Here is a 23,387-nt window from a genome sequence, read left to right on the forward strand (position 1 = left end):
GTGCTCTCTGCAGGTTCTGGCTTGTCAGTGTTTCAAATGGCAAAGGAAATTCAAAATGCTGCCCTGATATGAGTGAGATGAGTGGCAGCTTTTTTTCCCCCTTTCTTCTGTTTATTTTAATCTCCTGCCTAGTGTTTACATTTGTAACAATTATACTTTTATTGTTGTTGTTGAAAGTGAATGCCATTGCTTTGGCTGCAGCTAGGTGTCTAGACCAGATTTTTTGGTGTCAGGATTTTGATGCATCCAAGTTCTGCACATTTTAATGCTTCTATTGCTGAAATGTATTTGGGACAGTGAATTTTCTTCCCATCCCAGCTGTGCAATGTGTTGCTGTGGCCTAATCTCACTACAGCTTCTGGCTATAACTGAAATTGCTACCAATAACCAAGACACTGTGCTCTTAGCAAAGATTGTCTGTAACTGTCTTTTCATAAATTGTGTGATCTAGAACAGAGCGTTACTGTCTTCCACTGATGACAGAAGAGTCAACTTTTCTCCTGGTGTTTATTTGCAGAACTTGTTTGGGGCAATGTTAGTATTTTGGTGTGTGCTCTGGGGCCCTGGATAACCCAAAAACTCTTCTGCAGACTGCAGGAGGGTCAGCATTAACTGGCTGCCAAGGTCCCTCTCCCTCTTACAATGTGCAGTCTACTTGGTGATGTATAAGATGCTGATGTTTTCTGAATTTGCAGCTATTTTACTGGTTAGCTTTCTGCAGTGCCTCTTTTTAAATCAAACATGTTAAATCCATCATGTCTGAAAATGAACTGAATTTTCCTTACTGCTGTGCCCTCTGCCAGTACTTACAGGAATCTTGGGTTAGAGACTGGAACCCAGCAGAAGCAGATAGTAAAGCAAGTGTGTGGGCAGAGGCTGGTGCCTCTTCCCTGGAGCAGCTGAGGTGCCTCCCATGCCCCTGACACCGAGCCAAGGTGCTGGAGCTGTGGCTCTTCACTCAACCTCCAGCTCTTTCTTCATGTGACCTGCCAAAACCACTGCTCACATAAATACTTGTTTGTGAGAGAACCCCGAGGGAATGAGGAAAAGCATTATCAACAAAAGAAATGCAAAGAATACTTAATAATTCTTAACTGTTTTTAAGACTTAATTTCTGTAATGGAATCATAAGGCTTTCTTGTCCAGTATTGATTTTTTAAAATTATTTCAATCATATGAAATGCTTGCTAGCTAGACTGCTGCTTCAGCTCCACCATATTAGAGCAGGTCACTAATGTGCTGTAGAAACCACTTTTTATCTTCACCATCTGGTGTTCTGTTTTTTTTCCTCTTGAAAAAGAAGATAAGACACACTTGCTGGAGGCTATTACTGCCTCTCTGTTCCACAGAGGTGAAACTTAACAGGAAATCTGGCATATGTTGACTCTGAATTCTGCACATTAATACAGATTTTGAACACAGTTGCTGGCTAATAGGTGGTCCCACTCCAGCTGCTGAGGAGGTAATGCCCAGTAATGGAAGCAGAACTGGAACATAAACTTTTGCAAAGTGCTCTGAAAAGGGATGTTGCCTTTCATAGTCTTTTTCTTTGGGAATAGGAGGCTTTTGCTAATTGCTTGTAGGACTTAACAAAAGGAGGATAGAAATGGATGAGACAATGAGAAGCTTGATGAGACGTGGACAGGAAGGAAGAGAAGAAAATTTCCTGAACCATTGTCAAGGTGAGCATTCAAGTGAGGAGAACAGGATCAGTAAAATTTTAGGCCCTTATTCCGAGGTGTTTTTTTTTTAGTCAGTTCAGCTCTGAGCAGACCTGTGCCTAGGTCTGCACTATGTGGGTATATGCCTGGCCTCAGCTCAGTAAGTGATTGAGGTGGGTAGCAATGGGTCAGATCTGCTTGATCACAGGCTTCAGATAAATGCGATTTTTGTACTACCATCTACTCTTGAGTTTGGCTTGTCTTTGATTGCAAAGCTGCGTGTGCTCACTCCGGCCCCTTGGAGGTGGCATGAGCCGCCAAGTTTCTGTATCACACTGCCGCCTGTGAAATGGTTTTATGCTTTTTACACCGTGTTTCAAAGAACAGCTGAGAGTGTGCTCTACCTGTCTGTACTGTCCGGATCTATTCGCAGAAGTTATTGCAGTTTAATCTGGGTTTTGCATTTGTTTCCTGATGTGTGAATGGTGATGGAGCTTCTGATGGGCTTTTCGGGCAGCACAGCCCTTTGGACTTGCGCGGCTCGGGGTTCTCGCTAGCGTTCTCCACAGCCGCCCGTGCCGGGGGAGAGCCAAACCTTGGTCCCAGGGAGGAAACGAAGTCCTGGGCGAGCTCTCCCGTTCTCGGGCCGGGGGCAGGTGCGGGCGGGGCCGGACGGGTTAAGGCCGGCGGGGCGGGCCGGGGCGCGGAGCGGAGCGGGGCGGGCGGGCCCGCTCTGGCGGCGGCGCTGGCGCTGCTCGGCTCCGGCCGGGGCTGCCGCTGAGTGAGTGGGGCCGGGGCTGCCGGTGAGTGGGGCCGCGGTGGGAAGGAGCGCTGTTACTGCGGGCTGGCCGGGCTCCGGGAGCAATGCGCCTTTGCTTCACGAGTCGGGCTGGCAAAACTTCTTCACTTCTGTAAAACTCTCTGCGGAGCCCCGGGCCGTGCCGGTGAGCGGAGCGGGCAGCGCCGGAGCGCAGCCCGAGCCCGGCGGGGCAGCGCCGGAGCGCAGCCCGAGCCCGGCGGGGCAGCGCCGGAGCGCAGCCCGAGCCCGGCGGGGCAGAGCCGGAGCGCAGCCCGAGCCCGGCGGGGCAGAGCCGGAGCGCAGCCCGAGCCCGGCGGGGCAGAGCCGGAGCGCAGCCCGAGCCCGGCGGGGCAGAGCCGGAGCGCAGCCCGAGCCCGGCGGGGCAGAGCCGGGGCTGTCGCTCTGTCCCGGACAGACGTCGCGGTGTGTGCGGGCACGGACACGCGATCAGGAGCACACACGTGAGTTTCCAAGCATTCGAGACTCCGCTCGCACAGCCCTGGCTGCGGGGGCCCTGCCTTGCTGGGGCGCGGGCAGCTCGTACGGACTGCGGGCGCCGGCAAAGGTCTTGTGTCAAGCGGTTTTTTAATACGGTGTTACCTTGATCCATGCAACACACCGAAAAAATACACTGCGTTATTTTGCATGATACGGTCTTTCCTTTAAGGAAACAAAGTCGGGGCCGGGGAAAGAGGGAGAGGAAGCAGTTTTGTACCCTTGGGTTTCCAGAGATCATGTACTTGGGTCTGCTCTCCTATCTGTGATATGAGTCTAGAAAACGACATTTCTTGTTGCAGACTGGTAAGCTGCATTGCTGTAGCTTTGTTCTTTAAGCTATGCTGTGTGTGTGGTTTCTTGCATATTCTTAAGGTCTTTGCAAAGATGCAGTAGAAAGCACAACTGAAATCCAGTTATACAGTGAAAAATCTGATTTCACTAAGCTTGTCTCTGTACTGAAAATTAAACTAAAAGGCAACAAATCAAACAGCCCCACAAACCAAATCTGCATGATCAGTAAAGAAGCAGCAGTTCTTACCACCGTGCAAAGCTGAGAGATGTATTTAGCTTTTTTTTCCAGAATGCTAGGTGAAAGTTTCAGACTGGCTGTGTCCTTATCCTCCAGTGCTACACTGACCTTTTAGGACTGTCTTACAGCATAGGCTTTATGCTATCAGATAATGAAATAAAATCTCTGAAGTATATGATTTGATGCTCTAGAGAATGTATTTATCTTGGATATTAGAATTAAAGACTGACAAACCTGAATTCTACTAATTATGCCATTAGGCCAACTTCTATGTCTTGAGCAAAAAGGTCTTGGAGTGTGCTATTTCTAACAGCTCCACTGACACATTTGCTTGTGAGCCCAGGCTCTGAATCTCTTAAGAGATCAGATACAGTCAAGTGACTTGTTTTAATCAGCAGTGGTATGATTTAGGTCCTCATCAATATGTCCTGAAAATAAACAGTAAAATTGACTTGTTGTGCTGAATAGTCTCTATTGCATTCTGTAGGCTTTGTGAAAGAAAGCTGATTTATTGAATGGTAAAATGGAGCTGGTAGTTATCAGTGAGAGGACCTGGAAGTTCTGCAAAAATGGAAAACTTACTTTAGAAGCAGAACAGGTATTTTCTTCTAGGCATGTTTCACAATGTATAGGCTGTTTGAATGACTTTTAAATGCTTTAAATGCTGTGTCTGTTTCCGCATTATAGGATGACCTGCCAGCTCCTTCCAGAACCACACTTAAAGGAGACTAAATGAAGGCTTTGCAGCAAAGTTTTTAGTTTGAACTCCATATATAGATCTAGTAAACCATAATTTCAGAAAGTCTTAAATTACCAACGTCTGAAGTCTAAACTTGTGGTAACTAGTGAGTTACTTGCTATCTGTCCCTAACAAATTCCTGCAGTGTATCAGAGCTTTCAGACAATTTAGTGCATTAGAGCAGCTTTGTGCTAAAGGGATTTCAGGAGTTGGAGCCTGAGCTTTGTAATACCTCGGTGGAGGTGCCCCTGTACCTCTGTGCCACAGTTCTACTGTCAGTGTCAGCCTGCAGCAGTCTGCAGAGGAACAGCTCTGTCACTTACATGCACAGGGTGGCTCTTGTGTGCCTGACAGTGATTTTTAAGCCTCTTATCTGACTGTGTGTACAGAGCACTGTGGTTCGTGGCTGGTGGTACTACTTCCTCTCTCTGCAACTCTAAATATTTAGTCTTGAGGTTCTATATTTTTGGTAAGATTAGTACTTTTCTTGAGGCTCTCTATTTGTACCATATAGCATTGGTCTTCTATGCAGGATGTATGATAAATGAAAACCTTAAACAGATACATAAGAACTGCCAAAGAATCATCTCCATCCCTTTTGCCCCACTCCCTTCCCAGTCCAAAAGATGACGCCACAGAAATGGACTGTTACTGGAAATATCCAGAACCATGGTGGAAATATGAGTGCTGCTGTACTTTCCATAATTTAACATTATGTAAGTGAAACAGGCTTGGAGAGCAAATGGATGTGGCACTTTGCTCTCCTTAGTCTAAAAGGTATTGAAGACCAAAGTAGTGGGATAATGCTGCTTGGGAGTGATTGATTTGAGTTCAGCAAGTTATCTGAACTTGGAGATACTACAGTTAAAGAAAAAAAAATAGAGCCAAACAAAACCACAAGTAGATTCCCTTACTAATAAGCAAGTTCTCTGGTTGAAAAACTTATTCATTTGGCCTCATGGTTTTTTACTAATAACTTTTTTTTTTTTTAATTTGTAAAGCTGCATTTAAAAAATGTTTTAGAAAAACTACATTCTCAGATCCTTAAAGTGTACTGTGTACCGTACTGTTTCAAGTACAGGCAGTGCCTGTACAATTTCTGTAATAAACAAAATGTAAAACAGTTGCATTTCTGAGATAATTTGTCTCTGTAGGACCTGTTAAATGAATGTTGGCTGCAGTAACATCCTCTAGTAGTACCAGATGAAAAAAACCCCAACCTTTAGTTTAGATATATTTGTATGCATAATTTTGTGTTCTTTATGTGCTTCCTTTCAGTTTGTTTCTCTAAATTGATTTTGGTTATAATACCAATAAACTATTAAAGACAATTAAGAGTGAACCAGAGCACTTACCTCACAAAACTCTTCCTTACAGTTACATATTAACATTTTTGGCTTCTGCTATGTTACACACCCTTTTCTGCACTGGTATTTCTTTCTAAACTGAGGTAACCTGGATGGGTTTCTTGGGTTACTGTGCAATCATTGGGTTGTGTTTTCCTCCATGGCCATACATGCAGCAGGGTGTGGAGGGGAACAAGGAACCAATTCCCATTGTGGACTGGCACTGCTGCTGTGTGCTGCTCTGGCTGCTCAGCACCCTGCCTTCCTTCTGCCTGTGCCCTCCTCTGGGGAGCAAGGTGAGCGAGAGCTTTCCAGTAGTGAGAAAAGCAAAAGTAGCAGGGGTGGTTTATCCAGCAGAAGAGGACGGGACAGAGGGTCTCTGTGTCTGCCTGTGGCACAGGGTGCAGGCAGGCAAATGTACTCTGGGGAGCCCTGGCAGGGGCTGCACTGGCTGCAAACCTCCAGACACTCCTTTTGTGGTGCTCTACAAGAGCCATCTGCTGCTTGTAGGGTAGATTTAAAAAGCTGAAGGAATGTGTGCAAGTAGGCAATTGCTGCTGATGTTTCTCTGCAGTGACAGTCTGAATGTGCAGAGAGTATTTCACAGTGTGCCACCTGTGCCTGTGATCAGTCATTGTGATAAACTCAGCTTTCTGCAGAGAACTTTTGTAATAAGTTTCAAAATCTCTTCGAGATCTGTATTTAATGCCTGGCCTTTGCTAATGGAGAAGGGAGCCAGGAGGCCAAGTGCTCAGGCAGGGCTGGCAGGCTGCCGGCTTGGCAGGCTGAGCTGGGCACAGCTGGCTCCTCTGCCATCTCACAGACCTGCCTGCACTGTGCTGGCTCTGGGATCTCTCCTGTTCCACTGTGCTTCCTTTGGCTGTTGAACCACCCTGAAATTCTGCACAGAAACTCCTGTGCCAGCTCAGTAAGCCAGGCTGCAGCTCTGCCTGGGCACACCCTCCCTCTCCCCTGAGATGGCTTTCTGCCCTGCTAAAGGACTTCACCACTTTTGTCCTCTTCGTAGGCTCAGTTTTGCTCTCAGGACCTTTCAGTCCATCTCTAAAGCTGGCTTGAATCCTCTCACTGTAGCTTTCTGTCTGCTCCCTCCCTCTTGCATTTATACAGAAACAGGGTAGAAGACATCAAAGTCCCCCAAACTGATGCCAGCCCTTCAATAAAATTGTAACCAATGTATTGAAACATCTTGGTTTTTAATGGACAGGGAAGAAAACTGTGGGAATATGCCTTGAATTACATTATGGCTTGCAGGCTAAATTTTATAATGACTTTATCGTTAAAATACTATTTGTTTTTTCCTTCAGAAATGTTTGCATTAATAATGAGGAGCTCAACTTAGAGCTGATTTACAGGCAAGATTTAATTTTTAATCAAAATTACTTAAAGCTAATTTTAATCGCAGTTTCAACCACCAAAATCTTTGACTTAAACAGCTCATATTAAATTTCATTATAAATATACAGATTTTCAGTGAATTTATTGAAGCAAACAAGATTCCAATTGAATAATAACCATTAAAGCATGCTAGCTTGCAACTAGCCAAACCTTTCGTCAAAAACATTATTTAAGTGTTGTTTTATTTCACTAACTCTTTATTCAGCTAGCTAGTGTAATATATTCCTACACAGTCATGCAAATTCTTGACTTTTATTTAAAGAACAGTGAAAAACATATTCTGACTTGGTAAGAGTTTCACTGTCATAGAGGAATTTATAAGCAATTAAAATATGTATATCTGTCATTAAGACAAATAATGTTCAAGATGTTATATATTGGGAAGAATTCTTGAAGTGTGCTTGTAAGTTTGAAAACAGTTTAGCTAAAATGCCAAATCCTTTGAGATTTTTTGGAACAGAGGATTTTTCCCACTCAAAAAAGAGAAAAAGCTTAAATGTTTACTCAAGAGTGGTATTGGAAAATGCAGTTCATAGTCCATTAGTTTGTGATCTTTGTGGCTGCTATTGGTAATTAAATAAGTTGAAATGAGAGAAAGAACATTTTAGACAAGGGTATGTTTTTGGCACTTGACAAGTTTTGATGTATTTGCCTGCAAGTAAAAGAGCAAGCTGTTAGCTCGACTCACCTGTAGCATATGCAGTATGTGATCACTGCTGGAGATCTGCATGAGGGGATAGGAAACAGCAAGTGGTGTGGAACAGGTGAATGGAGATTGTCTGCTGCCCTTTCTCATAGAAAAAACCCCAAGAACTCTCTCTCTTGGGAGAGCCAATTTCAAAGCAAAATAAGGCAATTCTTTTTTAAGTGAGCAGCACAACAGGGGAGCTCTCTGCTGCAGACTCTGGATGACTCTCTTGCCTTTTTAAGTCTGGACTGACAAGTTTAGCTGTTTTTCTACTCACTTTGAACAGTATTTTGCCTGAATACTCAAATCCTTGTGTACTTAATAAACAGATCTGAAATATGCAATATTCAAGGATTATTTTAATAAAGGGTTATATTTAAGGGTTATTTTTTTCTTCTTAAGTTTAAACCTGCCCTGATTAAGGTAAACATCTCTGATCTGACTGCAGAAGAGAAGACCTGGAGAAGAAAGTCCTGCCAGGACGTGTCCCGTGCCAGGAACTATGGAATATCCTATCCCTGTGCCTGCTGTGGACTGGGGCAGGACCACTGAGGATTCAGCTGCATAGCTCTGTCCCAGCTGTACAGCTCCCCTGAGACCAGGCTCGTTCTGCTGGGAGGACTTCAGATAAAGGTGTGAAGAAAACCTTGCACTGTCTGCAAGACCCCTGGTGTGCAAGTGCTTTTTGCACCCAGGTTGGTGCAGACAGCCACGTGCTGCATCTCCACTTCAAAGGACTGGGATGTAAACTTGCTCCAGTTCAGCTTCTGCTTTGGTGCAGCTCCCATTTGGAAATCTTGAGTCTAACCTGCGACTCTGAGACCTCAGCTGGATGCTTTTCTACTCCTTCTCATCTCACCTCAATACCTCAAGACATCTCTTTCAAAATCATTTGTTGTTTGAGCTCTGCTGTGTGACAGTAAGTGTTTGTAGTGTAATTATTTCAGTGGAGAATTATGGATGTGTGAATGGTCTTTTTCTTTGGTTACTACTTCAAAAGAGGATGGGACCTCATTAAGCTGAAGTATTTAGAATAAATTCATAGTTGATATTTTGGATTTCTTTAAGTTTTTAAACAGATGAGGTGCAAAAAGCATCTGTAGATTTCTTTACTGTCCTGTCACTGCATGCAAGAGATTCATCTGTTGAGATGATTACACAGTAAGATACAACATGTTCAGAAAACCTTCCCTGTAATTTTCACAGTTTTGGCTTTTGGGGATTTTTTTTTTCTTTTCCCTGCCATTCTTGCCCAAAATGCTGCTTCTATTTGCAGGCATCTGGGCTGTTCTGTAAAAGCTTAATGTCAAGCTCAGTAAGTCCTTTGCTGCCTTGATGTGTTAGAGCAGAGGCTTCTCTGCTGGCAGGGTTCCCAGCACTGGGCTACTCCAGTAGCTGTTGTCTGCAGCTCCTCAGGGACTTCTGGTCACTTAGAGACTGAATTTGATTTTTGAGTAGCTCCTAGGTGAGAATGGGGAATGTGCTGACTGCCCAACTCCCCCTTGTTCCCTGAACAGGGAGCAGTGGGCGTTGAATTCCTGTTGACTCATTGCAGTGGATCTGCATTGCTGAGGCTTTTTTATTTTTAGATGGATGCTCTGTAATATTTCAGCACAAGGGATGATTTACTTGTTTCCTTCCACTTCTTGTCCTTAAGTAGCTGTTCTTAGTTCTGACTATGTGTTTAAATTTGATGCTTTAAGTAATAGTCTTTTGTAAAAAAAGTGGCTGGCCAGGTTCTTGAGGGTAATAAAATGGACAACAATGTTAAGTGGCCTGCTTTCTCTCTACTAGGTGAGAATTAAGAAAAATCAAAGGAAAAGGGCTAAGGAGCTAGTTCAGAAAAATGGAATATTAAAAAGAGATAAATTTTCTGAAAATATTTGTTATGGAATAGTGTAATTTGATTTAATACTACTGTAAATATTGCATGAAATAACACAGGTAGCATAACATAAATGACAAAAGATGGACCTTTTTAGTTAAAAGCTTGGAAGGAGCCTTTAATATAACAGTGGTGCATTAACAAGCCTGCTGGGGATTGTTTAATTTGCTTCCCAGTCCCTGGGGAGATGAGATTTAACTGTAAAATAAACACAGGGTAATAATAGGCTAAGTGAACCTGATGATTATCTGTTAGCAATTTTAGCTGCAGAGGTAGCAAGCCTATGCTTTTTAAAATCTTTCTGCCTGTAACCACCTCTTCTAGGTTTTTTGTTGATTGCCATTCTGTATAATATGTGGTGTGATTAGGATCTTGTGCCATGGCTGTGTTCCTGGGTTTTGCTGAAACTATACAGTATCTCTTAATGAACTGCTAAAACCCTTCCTCAGATACTGACAGTGAATGTGAGGGCTGGTGATGGTCAGACACAAATTCTCCCTTCTGAGCTATGAGACCCTGCATGGGCTCCAGCAGCCATGAGTAATTGCTGTCAGATCTCCTGTGTAAATTAGTGCAGGTTCAGTGTGGTTCATAAAAAAGGCAGAGAAGTTGCCAAAGCAGCTGACATTGACCTCACCAGCGCAGCAGAAGTGTGATGTAAGCTGGAACTTGGACTCCCTCTCCATCATCAGGTTTAATAGCCCTGTTTATTAAATAGTGCTGAGTGGGTATGAGAAAAAACCCCAGCACTACTGCTGCTCCTGGGGCTTGCTTTAACCTGTGGTTGGGTAGGGAACTGGGTTTTGGTTTTAAAGATAACTGGGCTGTATTGTGCTTGAGAGTCCAGTAAAATAATTCCTGGCTTTAGAATAGTCAAATATCTAGAAAATATTTTCCCCTTTTCAGCACATTTACTGAAGTTCTCTAGTAGTAAATAACAGATATGCACTCAGAATATATATGCCTGTAGTATCTTATATACATACATTTTTACATTTATAAATATATAATTGAAAAACAAAAAAATATTTTTTCTGTAATGTGCCTTTTATTGCTTAGTCAGTCAAGTAGAAGAGTTATGATTTATGCTTTCCTATCCCTACTGGCTACACTGAGAAATGGAAATAATGATGGGGCTGTGGCTCAACCATGGGATTTCATAGCAAGAATGGCTTGGCTTTTGCTCAGATTTTCTCCATGACCTCCAGAAAGTAATTTTTTTAACTTCCACTTTGTTGCTTGTACAGTGTGACTGCTTGTGCAAAAGAACTGTGCTGGAATTTTTTAAGTAGGAAAATCTTTTAAAATTCCTGATTCATCCAGGCATCATGCACTGTGGTCCTCCAGAATATCTTCTGTATCCACCCTGTACAGTTTGAATTTTCACTTAAGGCCCCTGTGTATACACCCTCTCATTCCCTGTCACAACCCCTTGTCCCCCAAAAAGGAAGTATGGTGGTTGAAGCAAGGACTATTAGCTGATTGTTCATCTTCCTCCTTTTTCCCTTCCGCCCTCCCTAGGATGCAGGGGCTTTAATCCAGGATGAACGAATGCTACTATGACAAGCGCATGGACTTTTTCTACAACAGGACAAAGACGGACACAGCGGATGAGTGGACAGGACCGCAGCTCATCGGTGTTCTGTGCTTTGGCACCTTCTTCTGCATCTTCATTTTTATCTCAAATTCCTTGGTCATAGCAGCTGTGGTGAAGAACAAGAGGTTTCACTTTCCCTTTTACTATCTTCTGGCCAACCTAGCAGCTGCAGACTTTTTTGCTGGAATCGCCTACGTGTTCTTGATGTTCAACACGGGCCCGGTGTCAAAGACGCTGACAGTCAACCGCTGGTTCCTGCGCCAGGGTCTGCTGGACACCAGCCTGACGGCGTCCCTGGTGAACCTCCTGGTCATCGCCGTGGAGCGCCACATGTCCATCATGCGCATGAAGATCCACAGCAACCTCACCAAGAAGAGGGTCACCTTCCTAATCATATCCATCTGGGCCATTGCTATTTTCATGGGCGCCGTTCCGACCCTGGGGTGGAACTGCCTCTGTGACATTACTGTCTGCTCGTCCCTGGCACCCATTTACAGCAGAAGTTACCTGGTGTTCTGGAGTGTCTTAAACCTGGTTGTCTTCTTCATTATGGTGGTGGTTTACATAAGAATCTACATGTACGTCCAGAGGAAAACCAACGTCTTGTCCTCACACACCAGCGGGTCCATCAGCCGGAGGAGAACGCCTGTGAAGCTGATGAAGACTGTCATGACTGTCTTAGGTAAGAGACCACAAACCATGCTGGGCAAGGCTGGCAGTGCCAGTGAATTGGTTTGTGTTGGTTTGGTTTAGTTTTTATTTGAAACAAACCAACAAAAAGCTCCACAAAAAATGGTCAGCCCTCCTAACACAAAGAAACCTCACTGAACTTTTAAGTGCTGGAGGCATTTAGACTTCTGTGTGCTTTAGACACTGAAAGAGCTGTTGCACTATGCAGAAACATGAGACAGAGGACTGGTCAACACATAGAAGAAAAGTGTAGGTGCCTTGTTACAAAACACAAATTTTGAAGGTAAAGGTTTTTGGCTGGTTTTTTTTTTGCTTTTTTTAAGCAGGAAGATACAAAATCACTTTAGATAAAGGCACGTGAAGGTTTGTAATTACTTAGTAGAACATTTTCAAAATAATGTTTTTTAGTATTTGCGCAAGGCCATGAGCGCTAATGTTGGATGTTGATAGTTTTCTTTGCACATCTTCTTGGCTGTTTCCTGGGCATAGAAACTTCTTCCCCCTGGAAATGCACCTTCCCTAGGGAAAGGAGAGAATGGCTGGTGGGTCTGTGACTTTGATGGAGGTTTGCTTTTCAAGGGAAGGATTCACCTTCATTCTGTGGATATTGCATGGTGCAAAGTACTTTTAGATAATGATGGAACAATCTAGCCTTAGATCTCTAAATCATAACATGAGATTTGCCCTGGGTTCTAGCCTAAAGGCACTGTTGATACTTGAGCAGCTCAGATCACTTCATCAGGGAATTGTGATGTAGTGCACATTATATTAGAGATTAAAAGATCAGGTGAATGATCCTTGGAGCAAATACCAGCTGTAGCAGTCAATTTTCTCCAGAATTACTTGAATCTGAACAAGATGTGTCCTGGAAAACAAATCTCATGCCAGCAGGGCTCCAGGTGGAGCTGGGGATACACTGAGACATTTGTGAAGCTGGGCTCAGGTGGTGGTGGACTCTAAACCCACAAATGTGGCTTTACTGCTCTAACAGCTGTTCTGAGGTTGGATGAGCCAATGTAGCAGAGCTGGAGCTTTTGGGAAAGCCGGTGGTCATGTGTACCTGGGACACAGGTGTGTCATACTGCAGCATGGTAGTATTAGAGACCTCTGGGAGAAAAGTGTAGTATTTCATGGAGGTAGGACTTGCCAGGGTAAGAAGTTCAAGTTGAGGACACTTTCTTCCCCTTGCAGTTTTTGGATGCTGTTTGCACAGTCTGGTATCTGATTTTATTGCTTTTTTATGAAATAATAGTGCTGTGCTGCATAACTCCTTTGTCTACCAAATGTCTTAAAGAGCTTCAGAAGCTGAAATCCATTAAAGTTCACAGTTCCTGACCTTGTAAAAGAAAGTATGTACAAGGTTCTCACTTATACTTCTGTGTCTTCTGGAGTTGGTTTGTCCGCTGCCAAAGCCTTTTCCTTCTAAACCATCCCTCACCTGTTCTTTTTTGAGAGTCAATTTAGTGGCTGTTCCTGTCCCTCTGCCCTTGACTTGCTGGAGCAAGGTTTGATCTTTTGCCCCACCTAAGCTCCCGTGCAGTGAAACCTAAACCATCCACCTGGAAGGAGAAAATCCTGCAGAAAATCTCTGACTTGCTCCAAATATGATCCTGTCCTAATGCAGAGGGATGAGTAGACTGTTGTTAAGTGCTGCATTGGAAAGAGACAGAAAGCAGAGCACTTTTAAAAAGCAGTTCTCTGAGCATTTCTGCTGAAGGCAGGACTGCACCCTGCAGCCAGTGTGGGAGTTGGAGGGACAGGGGTGGTGGCTGCCATTCCCTCATCCCTCAAGGTCCTTTAGCCTGTGGCAAGCCTTCAGTGTTCTCTGTGCTGCTGTGTGGAAATAAAGCCCACTTAAAATCTCATTTTGAACTTGGTATTTCTTTTCCTAGGGAGTGAGGCCTTAGGACTATGGGTTGATCAGAAGTTCAGCATTAGCTTCCTCTTACTCACAGCATATGGCTTTTCAGCCATGAAATTGAACTATAATTCAGGCAGAACATTTAATATTATTGTGTGCTGGACTAGGCAAATTTAACTTAGCCTGAGTGCTGCTTTAGAGATCCTAATTTTATATATTTACTTTGTCAGTCAGAAACAAAACTGAAACAGAGCCTACTTCCAAAGAAGTTAAATTAGTGCTGGTGTTGCTGGGTGTACAGTCTACTTCAAGCTCATGGGTCAGAGGAAATGTATCTTGGCATGTTCCTTCATATCAGCTCTCCAAATTTTGACTCTGAGGGGCTTTTTAGAACCATTTATTTCCAAGAATGAGAACTTATTTTTTTTAACAGTTTGAAATGTGCTCTCCTGGCCAAGTCATTCAAGCACTGTGTGCAAAATGCATTAAAAACCAAATAGCTTGTTTTCTGGACTTTCCAATTACCAGGAGTCACCAAATGTGATTATTCCAAAATTCTGCTTATAACTACTGATGCAAGAGCCTACAGCTATATGCAGCACGTGGGTTTTGCCCAAAGCAGTTATTTTAAATGTTTTTTTCTGAAATTTCTGAAAATCCTTTGGAGTACACACCTGATACTGTCTTAACTAAAAGCCCATTCCAAGATGCTGTGCTAGATAATGCATAATAATCTCCAATATTCATGTTCATGTGTTCTGTTGCTTTCATGGGAGATTCAGGATAAAATCCCTTTGCTCTGCTGCTGTGTGGAAGGAAGCTATGTGTGCTGGGTACTGCTGGCCTGCTGCTCCTCCCAGCTTCCTTCTGCTCCCTCCTTGGGAAGGCTGGGCTGTGCCTGGCTGCCCTTCCAGCAAAACATCCCTGTCCTCTCTGGGTGCTCCCCTCCTGTGGCCCTACAGCTGAGACTTGGGGGAATTGAGATTTTACTGTCATTTCATGGACTCCTGGTGACCACAGCTTGTGGTGGCTTCTTGCACCATCACTTAGGCCTGGAGGGTCCCTTCCAGAGGCTGGGAGTCAGGTCTGTGTCATCTGCATATTCCTGCCATAACCCCTAAAATAGTCCATCATGGCATGGGAGTAAGGCCTTCCCCTTGGCATGCTGAACCACAGAGTGTTATCTAGTTGAAACTGGAAGATGTGAAACCAGGAAAAAGGGGCTAAAATCCTCTTGGGCTGACCTTGTGGCACAATCCCAGCTCAGCCTGTGACTGCAGCTTTGAAGAAGAGTGGCTGCAGGTGTGGGTGTGTGATTTTCAGGTGGTTGTGTATGTGGTAGCTCCTCTGAACCTGGCAGAGAGATTCCTGCTGAAATAGTAGCTTTGGAGGGGATGATTTTCAGTTTCAGTGAATTTATAGTTTAATTGGTAACTTGCTGTTTTAACTTGGTCGCACATGTGGCATTGGCATCTGGAACCTACTGCACTTTTTTTTCTCTCAGTGTTGGCATGCTCAGGGACAGCCTTGACGTGCAGGAGTTTATGAAATGATGCTGTTGAAGCATCAGTAGTGCTTCCAGATCCACAGGAATTAATTTTTAATCAGAGATGATGTAATCTGCAAGAAATTCCATGGTTAAATCTAATGGAAAATCCTCAAACTAACCTTGAGGCACTGTGATCTCCCATAATCTGCTGAAGAGACTCCGAGTTGTTCTAATCTATGTGGCAGTCAGGCTGTATTTCATGTCACTTTTGTGAATTTTAATGAGTCCCAGAAGTTAAATTATTTTTAGAGTGTGTCACTTTGTCAGGGAGGGGAGCTCCTATGGGATAAATATTCTGCAAACAAGAAAATTGCCGAAGGGCTGAGACTAAGGTATATTTTTATGCTTAACCATGGCTCCCTCTGAAAGCTTGGTGGTAAAAATAACAAAATCTGAGCAAGGCTGTGAGCCTGAGGCGTGTCTCACTTTCATCTCTGTGGTGCTAAGAGCAAAAAGTGTTTTTGAAGAAGTCAAAGCACCCCCCAGAAAGCATTATCCAGGAACTTGAACACCGTCACTGCATTGCCCTGTCCTTGTTTTTGGTCATGGGAAATGTGTGGAGACATGCCTGCAGGTGCCTTTTATCTTCCCTTACTTTTGAAACCTTTTAGGGTTTTGCTTGTATAGATAGGGTTACATCCTATGAGTTGGTGACTACTCCTGCCTGCAATGTTGGGTTCTGTTTGAAGGAGAGATTTCTGTGTCTTTTGTTAAATGTGCCTTCTGGGGTCTCTTTCCTCTCCTGCTGGTTTCCATACAAGCGTGGTTGCACCTTGCACTCTTTATGGTACAAGTGGTCAAAATGCTTTCAGTGTCTGTTCTAAGGAAGGTTTGGTACCATCTCAGTTTCTGCATGGAGCTGGGGGATTGGCAGCTTTGCCAATGACCCTTGTTAGTGGAAGCTCTGTGTCTGAACACTTGCTGAGACACTTAACCAGGCACAGTATTGTCTGGGTGGTTGGGTTACAGCACTTGTTAAAACTGATGGGATTTGCTGGTGAACCCCAGGACAGCAATTCTGTGCAGTGTTTTGTCCATTGTAGATGATAAGAGAGAGCTGGTGCCCTGCTCACAACTGCTTACTCAGCATGCAGGAGCCAAACCAGTGTGTAGTACAGAGACTGACCAGGGAAAATAAGTGTTGTGGTAGCAGCATGCAGCTCCCAATGCCAGTGGGCAATGGAGGAATGTTACTGATGTTAACCAGTATCTCAAAACTAACACCATGAAATTAGCACTTAGCATCACAAAAATCTTGGTACAGCAGACTAGAAAATTCAGTTTCTGAACAAAGTGGTCTCTTGCCTTTCTGTTCAGGATTGCCTAGAACAGAGTAAATCAGCTGAATTTTGTCTGTAGTCCAGGAGCAAAAGGTTGCAGCAAGATCCACAATACCTTGTCCTGATACATTTTTCAGCAGCCCTAGTGCTTGCTAAATCCCACAAATCCCCTTAACATACCATTATGGCCTGCCTGTCATATGGGCATTGCCCACTCCAGTCCTTGATGGGGAGAAGTGTTGGTGCTGCTGACCCCAGCCTGTGTGTGCAGCACTGCTGGTGGGTGCCTGGCTGCTCCTGGGCACTGCCAGGCTCCCTCCCTCTGCTGGCTTCCACAGCTTGGAGATGGGAATATCTGCAGCTTTGAAAAGATGAGGTGGACTTGCTTGTTCTACCAAAATTGTTAAACAGATATCCACATCCCCAGAGAGCTTTTAGGCATGTAGATGCTGTTATTTGTTGAATTTTTTTTTTCTAAGCTCCAAAATGGGGAAGCTCTGCTGTGATAAGTGGTTGGAATTTCCTTGGTACATTGTTCAAACTATGACTGCTGGGCAGAGTTGTAATTTTCTATTTCTGTATGTCAGACAGCAATTGTGGCTTGTGCTAAGTTAGTATTATCATGCATATGGCTACTCCTTCCCTGGGCTCTGGGTGAGGGATCACGGGGTGCAGTGCAGGGGGGAGATCAAGGGGCAGACAGGGCAGTGCAGGGCCCCTCTCCAGCTTGTGGCTGAGGCTGCATTTGGTAGCAATGTTACCCCTGCTCACCCTCACTTACAGTGTGGGTGTGCAGGAACACGGGAAGGTGCAAAGGCAATATTGAACTGCCTTCTAAGCTGTGGTTTTAATGCTTTCTTTGTGCTGTACTCAGTCTAAGATCTACCTCATTCTCCCTTTAATTTTTTTTGCCTCTCACAGAGTTTTCTCTTCCCCCACACTAAGCACTTACTTCCTCATACTTTTTCTGTTTTGCTTTTGGTTTTTTTTTCCCCGCCCCTTCATTTCCCTTCACTTCACCTTCACCAATTCATCTCTTTGTTCCTCCTCTCTTTTCCTGTGTAACTAATTTTTTTTCCTGCAGCTGAATTACTGTGTCTGAGCATGCAGAGCCTGGGAGGGAGCAGTGGAAGGAGGTGAGCTCAGCTCTGACAGGGCAGCCCACAGTGCTGGTGTCTTGTAGGGAGAGGCACATCCTACACTAGCTGTGGGTTTCCCTGCCAGGACATGTGTAAATTATGTGACACCTGTCTTACTAATTGGCACTGCAGAGTCAGCTGTGGGGTGGCTTGTCTCTTTAGATCATATTATGGCAGTGGTGGAAGTGAACCACCTGATAGCTTCTCCTCCAGTAGATGAAAGAGATGAACAGAGGAAATGTGTTCCAGTGCCAGTTCTCGGCTTTTAAATGCTCCAAAGCTCTTGTTTATTTATCAGCATGGATAAATCGTTGTTGTGATGACCTTTTCCCATGTGTGTTTGAGTTGATGCTGTCAGCAGCTCAGATTCTTGCTCCCTGCAGTCTTCTGAGAGCTGCCCTGCCTCCTGCTAAGGGCTTGGCAGAGAAGCTGTAGCAGATATAATCTTGCTACTCTCATTAGAATTTTGTCCTCTCCTGCTTTTCTCACTTTTGTGTAGAATTTTGACAAAATCAATAATCTTGTAAGATATTAAACACTCCAAAACCCTAGAAGTTTGAAGTCAGATTTGGTTTTCTTTTTATTGTCTCCTATATTTCTAGGTGCCTTTGTTGTCTGCTGGACCCCTGGCCTGGTCGTCTTGTTGCTTGATGGACTGAACTGTACTGACTGTGGGATTCAGCATGTTAAAAGGTGGTTTCTTCTCCTGGCCCTGTTGAACTCTGTGATGAATCCAATAATTTATTCATACAAAGATGATGAGATGTGGGCTACCATGAAAAGGATGATTTGCTGCTCCTCTGAGGATAGGAGCCAGGAGAGACGCTCATCCCGGATCCCCTCGACAGTTCTCTGCAGGAGCACGGATATCTCGGGCCACTACATTGAAGATGGCATTATTCAAGGGACAATTTGTGGAAAAGGAGATCTTGGTGACAAAGGAAACTCCTGAGCTGTGCAAGGGACTGACTTGGCTGGAAAAGGAGAGGGGGAAGGGAGAGGTTTTGTAAGAGGAGATCGACTGGCAAAGCTGGTAAACAATATATCCACTTTGTTCCAGAGCCTCAACTCCAGTGTTAACAAAAGTTCTTATAAATAATTGCCTGATGGAAAAACACTTTGTAATGAAGAAAACTTTCTGTACTGCCATCCTTTTTGTCTTTCAAGTACATGAAATTGTTTTTTCATGTGAATGGAATAAATACCTCTCAGAGACTTCTTGTGCATGGAAACAAAGTGTAAGCAATGTAAAGAAACCCTCCTTAAGCTCCTACAGAGAGAAGAAACTTGCCTGACTCTGCAGGTTTGGCATTCATTGGGTATTTATGCTTTGAGTAGTTTCTGTGTGTCTTGAGGAGGATTGCTGGCTTGGTTGGACAGAATTGTGATCTGTTTTCTTGTTTTGTGAATTTCATGAAAAAGTTCATGCTTACCTCTTCTCTTCCTCCTCCTTATCTTGCTTTCAAAATAGGTAGTTTGATAGTTTATTAAAGCTATGCCAGAAACCTGGCTGTGATGGGAGAGCCAGACCAGGCGTCAGTGGGTGTGAGTGTCTGACCATGGGCAGTCAGGATCTGAGGGTACAGAAAGCACAAAAGCCATTATTCTTCCCCAGAGGAGTGAGTGCTGCAGGCAAAGACAGTGCACTCTCTGCTGCTGTTGTGCAGGTATTGAGGGATTGGATTAACAGAAAAGCAGTGAGGCTGTGTTCATTATGCTCATTTTTCACTTCCCTAGACAACATCAAATGGGTGTGCTCGCTCCTCTTTACCTGCTGTGCCACTGAGAGAAATGAGATCCAAAGCTCTGGTTTACAAGGGAACTTTGAAGGGAAGTTTAAATACCCACATGTCCACACCCAATCTATTTAAAATAGAAATTAATGTACAGGCAAAAAAAGCCTGAAATCAATTTAAGCCCCTACCATAGTACAGTGTGCATTGATTGTCAGGCCTTGTCTGGACCATATTTAACCTCTGGTTTGCAAACAGATCTTACTGGAACAGGTACTTGAGGAAGGGGTCATGAAACAGTGAGCCATGGAGGGCTTTCAGCATTGTGACTGATCAAATCTAGTGCTGATGCAGCCACAACCCCAACAGCTGGAGTTTGACTCGTGGACTATGCTGTAACAGAGGATCCAGCAATACAGAGCTCTATGGTAAACTTCTTCTATTTAAACTTTCAAATTAAAAACTGGATTGTCATTTCTCAGTACTCTGATTGGCTGGCTCATGCTGCCTGGTTTCAACAGCAGTGAAGTCCCTGTTGCCATTTTAACTTCAAGAGGAGTTTCCTGTGTTGTCTCCTAGGGAAAGTCTGATCCCTAGTATCAAGGCAGGTTACCACAACCAGAGGTCACTTTGAAAAGTTTTGGAAGTTTTGACCACTTGGAATTATCAGAGAACAACATGAAGAGCCAACACCAAGGACATATTTTATGAAGCTGGAAGATAAAGTTCAGCTGCGGTTTGGACAAATCCTTCCTTTGGTGCCACTTGCATATGGATATCTGGACTGTGTTGGTCAAAACAGAACCAGCCCTTGGCTCAAAGGCTGAGCAGGGGGTTTGCAGAATGCCCTGGGACACTTCACAGCAGCCCTTAGCATATCTTGCAAGCACAGTAAGGCCCTGTTCAGAGAGCTCTCCCATAGCATGCTCATCCCATCCCATCTGGTAGGGATGTGCCCAGTATTTGAGGCAGATGCTGTGTTTGAGCAACGCTAAAAATGTTTACACATTTTTTTGCTATTATAATGCAATTTTTTGTGCAAATACTACTTCACTGCTCTTGTGTTCTGAAAAGCATGTAAAGTGGTGCTTTGTAGAGGCGGTGGTGTGGTGGGTTGAGCCTGGCTGGAGACCAGGTGCCTACCAAAGCTGCTCCATCACTCCTCTCCTCAGCTGGACAGGGGAGAGAAAATAAAACAAAAGGCTCATGGGTCAAGATAAGGACAGGGAGAGATTTATCACCAATTATAGACTTGACTTGGAGAAAAATTAAGTTATTACCAATCACATCAGGGTAGGATAATGGGAAATAAACCCAGATCTTAATACTTTCCTCCCATCCTCTGTTCTTTTTGGGCTTATCTTTGCTATCAGATTTTCTCTATCTCCATTCCACAGTGGTGCAGGGGGACAGGGAATGTGGTTGGTTCAGGTTGATCAGTTGTTGCCACTCCTTCCTCCTCATCATGAGGTTTCCTCAAACTCTTCCCCTCTCCTTTATGGGGTCCCTCCCACAGGAGACAGTTCTTCTCAGATTTCTCCAAGAGGATGGGTCCCCCATGGAGTCACTAGCCAGCAAACCTGCTCCAGCATGGCCTTTCCATGCGCTCACAGCCTCCTTTGGGCATTCCCTGCTCCTGCATGGGATCCTCCACAGGCTGCAGGTAGATCTTTGCTCACCATGGGCTGCAGGGGAAGCTCAGCTCTGGTGCCTGGGGTGCCTCCTGCCCACCTTGGTGTTAGCACAGTTGTTTCTCTCACAAATTCTCACTCTCCTCTTCAGTTGCAGTTGCACAGGTTTTTTTCATCCATCTTAGATGCATTATCCCAGATCTGCTGCCACTGTTGCTGATGGACTCAGCTTTGGGCAGGGGTGGGTCTGTCTTGGAGCCAGCTGGCATTGGCTCTGGCAGACACAGGGAATTTCTGGTGTCTTCTCACCAAAGCCACCCCTGTTTCCCTGCCCCACGCCTCTAGGGAAACCTTGCCCTGCAACGCCAGCCCAGGGGGCCTTGCCAAGGCCCAGCAGCAGGCAAGGCCCAGCCCTGTCCCTACATCCCTACAGCTACTGCAGTGCACAGTTGGTCTGAGCTAGGCTGAAGCTCTGTATGCAAACCTAATAGAAAATAAAATGGAACTTCAAAATGTAAGTCTTGTTTTGCCTCCTGTTTGAATGGTGGTGGAACAACGATGGGGAAATGTTCTTTGATGTTACTGTGGCTCCAGGGTGGGGGTTGTTTTAATAAAATTTTCCTATTTACTAGCAGTGCTGGCCAATGTATTGCTTGGTTGAATCAGGCCCTGAAGAGAGCTTGGATGAAGATCTTGAGCATCTGCAGCAGGGGAAAAAACATTAGGTTTCTCCTGCAGAACTAGGGATTTAGGATGCAAAATAACTACCTGTGGATGATATTTCCAGGTAAGCAGGACAAGGTGACTTCTGTGAAGGTAAAGGACTTAGTTTTTTTTTACAGCACTTCATCCAGTGGACTCTCATCTGGGTTAAGGTCTGAGAGGTGTTACCAATCATTCAGCTACAAGCAAGTAGGAGAGTTTGAGGTCTCTATCCTTTCTGTTGTCTGATTAAGGAGAAAAAAAAAAGAAAAAAAACCCCAAAAGCCTGCAAACGGGTGCTTGGAGAATGGTAGTATTTGCAGTGACGTGCCCTTTGTGGCTGCAGAATGCTTTCCTTGGAGCTGCTACATTCATGGACTACTGCTATAAATTGCAATGTGACATGAGTGGAAAAGGAAACTGATGTTGCATCAAACTTTCCTATGAACTGCTACAGCACAGGCTGTGTAATGTTTCCAATATCAAACTGTCTAAACATCTACCTACTCACAGAGCAGGGAATTCCTTATTAACTCCATAAACATTTGTCAGAATAGTTTGTCTCAAGGAAACCATTAAAGCACTATTTACGCTTGAGTAAGAAAAAAAAATAATTAAAAGAACGAAGGGCAGTCGGTGATGGCAAGTTCTGCAGGGTTCCTTTGTTCCCTTTTCCACTAATATCCCCAAATATCTGGATCACTTGACTTGGCATGTGCCTGCTCCTAATTGTGTAAGAACATTATGCTGGGGAAGGCTTTAGGGTGAACACTCACAGAAACCCCAGGACATTAGTTCATGGGAGGCAGAGGAAGAAAAGGGAAGAATTACCATTAAGTCAGATAGTTATGAGATTCTGCATGTTCCTGGTGGTGCTGGAGGTCTTTCTGCTTTTGAGAGCTGCTGTATTTCAGGAAGTAGCAAGCAGATCCTTCTAAAACACCATTTTCATAGCAATTATGGTTTGAAAACCTTTGTGATAGTCTCCTCTTCTTTTCTCTCTCCAGCTGCTCCCAAACCAAAGTTGCTTTTCCAGTTGATCATAGGGTCCAGGAAGAAACGCTCCATGGCTTTTCCCAGGGCAAAGATGTATGGTCTGTCCTCTGTGATTTGCTCTCCCATAAAGCCTGTGTGGTCATGATCATTAGAGATGCTTTTCAGAGAACTGTTATTAAAAGCTGGGAACAATGAGGTTTTATTTTACACGCTAGATCTTTTGGATCTTTCTGGATAAGCAGCTAGACTGATCCTTGTTTAATAGCTGTGTGCGTGGGAGAGAAGTTTCCCTGATATCTGTGCTGTCAGTCTGACCTAGGTGGTGTGGGTGATGAGTCCCTCTGGGACAGCAGCCAGATTGCTAAAGCTTGAGTGCCTCTAGAGCACGACCCTTCCACTACTTCAGGGCTGCTCTGCCATGACTATGTTTCCCTCTGTATAGGTTTTTTCGTGAGCTTTTATTTTCAGTAATTCCTGTAGACTGGTGAAATACATCTGTATTTGTGTATATGACAGCTTGTGTATGTATTTGAACTGCAATAATTACTGCAGCTCTATGATGGTGCCTTTCTCTGATCAGATCTTTATTTTATACATATTTATATATATTTTTCCCTTAAAGTCTCTTCCAAGTAGCAGTGAACTATA

At 44.2% G+C, this 23,387-nt stretch overlaps 1 protein-coding gene across 2 annotated transcripts; it reads left to right on the plus strand.

Moving 5' to 3' along the window:
- Positions 1-2,774: 2,774 nt before the first annotated feature.
- LPAR3 (lysophosphatidic acid receptor 3) lies at positions 2,775-21,559 on the plus strand. 2 transcript variants are annotated; one of them, XM_071436379.1, is made up of 5 exons: positions 2,775-2,921; positions 8,125-8,595; positions 11,083-11,840; positions 17,623-17,674; positions 18,280-18,477. In XM_071436379.1, the coding sequence occupies exons 3-5, from the start codon at positions 11,105-11,107 to the stop codon at positions 18,326-18,328; spliced, it is 837 nt and encodes a 278-aa protein (XP_071292480.1). In that variant the 5' UTR covers positions 2,775-2,921; positions 8,125-8,595; positions 11,083-11,104; the 3' UTR covers positions 18,329-18,477. The 2 variants fall into 2 exon arrangements, with proteins under 2 accessions (XP_071292480.1, XP_071292479.1); XM_071436378.1 differs by lacking the exon at positions 17,623-17,674 and having other exon boundaries at positions 18,280-21,559.
- Positions 21,560-23,387: the final 1,828 nt, after the last annotated feature.

Source organism: Agelaius tricolor, unplaced genomic scaffold (genome assembly GCF_023055355.1).
Source record: "Agelaius tricolor isolate 1412-34295 unplaced genomic scaffold, bAgeTri1.0.p SCAF_11, whole genome shotgun sequence".
NCBI classification, from domain to species: domain Eukaryota; kingdom Metazoa; phylum Chordata; class Aves; order Passeriformes; family Icteridae; genus Agelaius; species Agelaius tricolor.

Excerpts from the sequence above, each read along its gene's own strand:
- LPAR3 (XM_071436378.1), top strand. The coding sequence starts at position 11,105 with ATGAACGAATGCTACTATGACAAGCGCATGGACTTTTTCTACAACAGG. Across the intron at positions 11,841-18,279 it reads GACTGTCATGACTGTCTTAG|GTGCCTTTGTTGTCTGCTGG; the intron begins GTAAGAGACCAC and ends CTATATTTCTAG.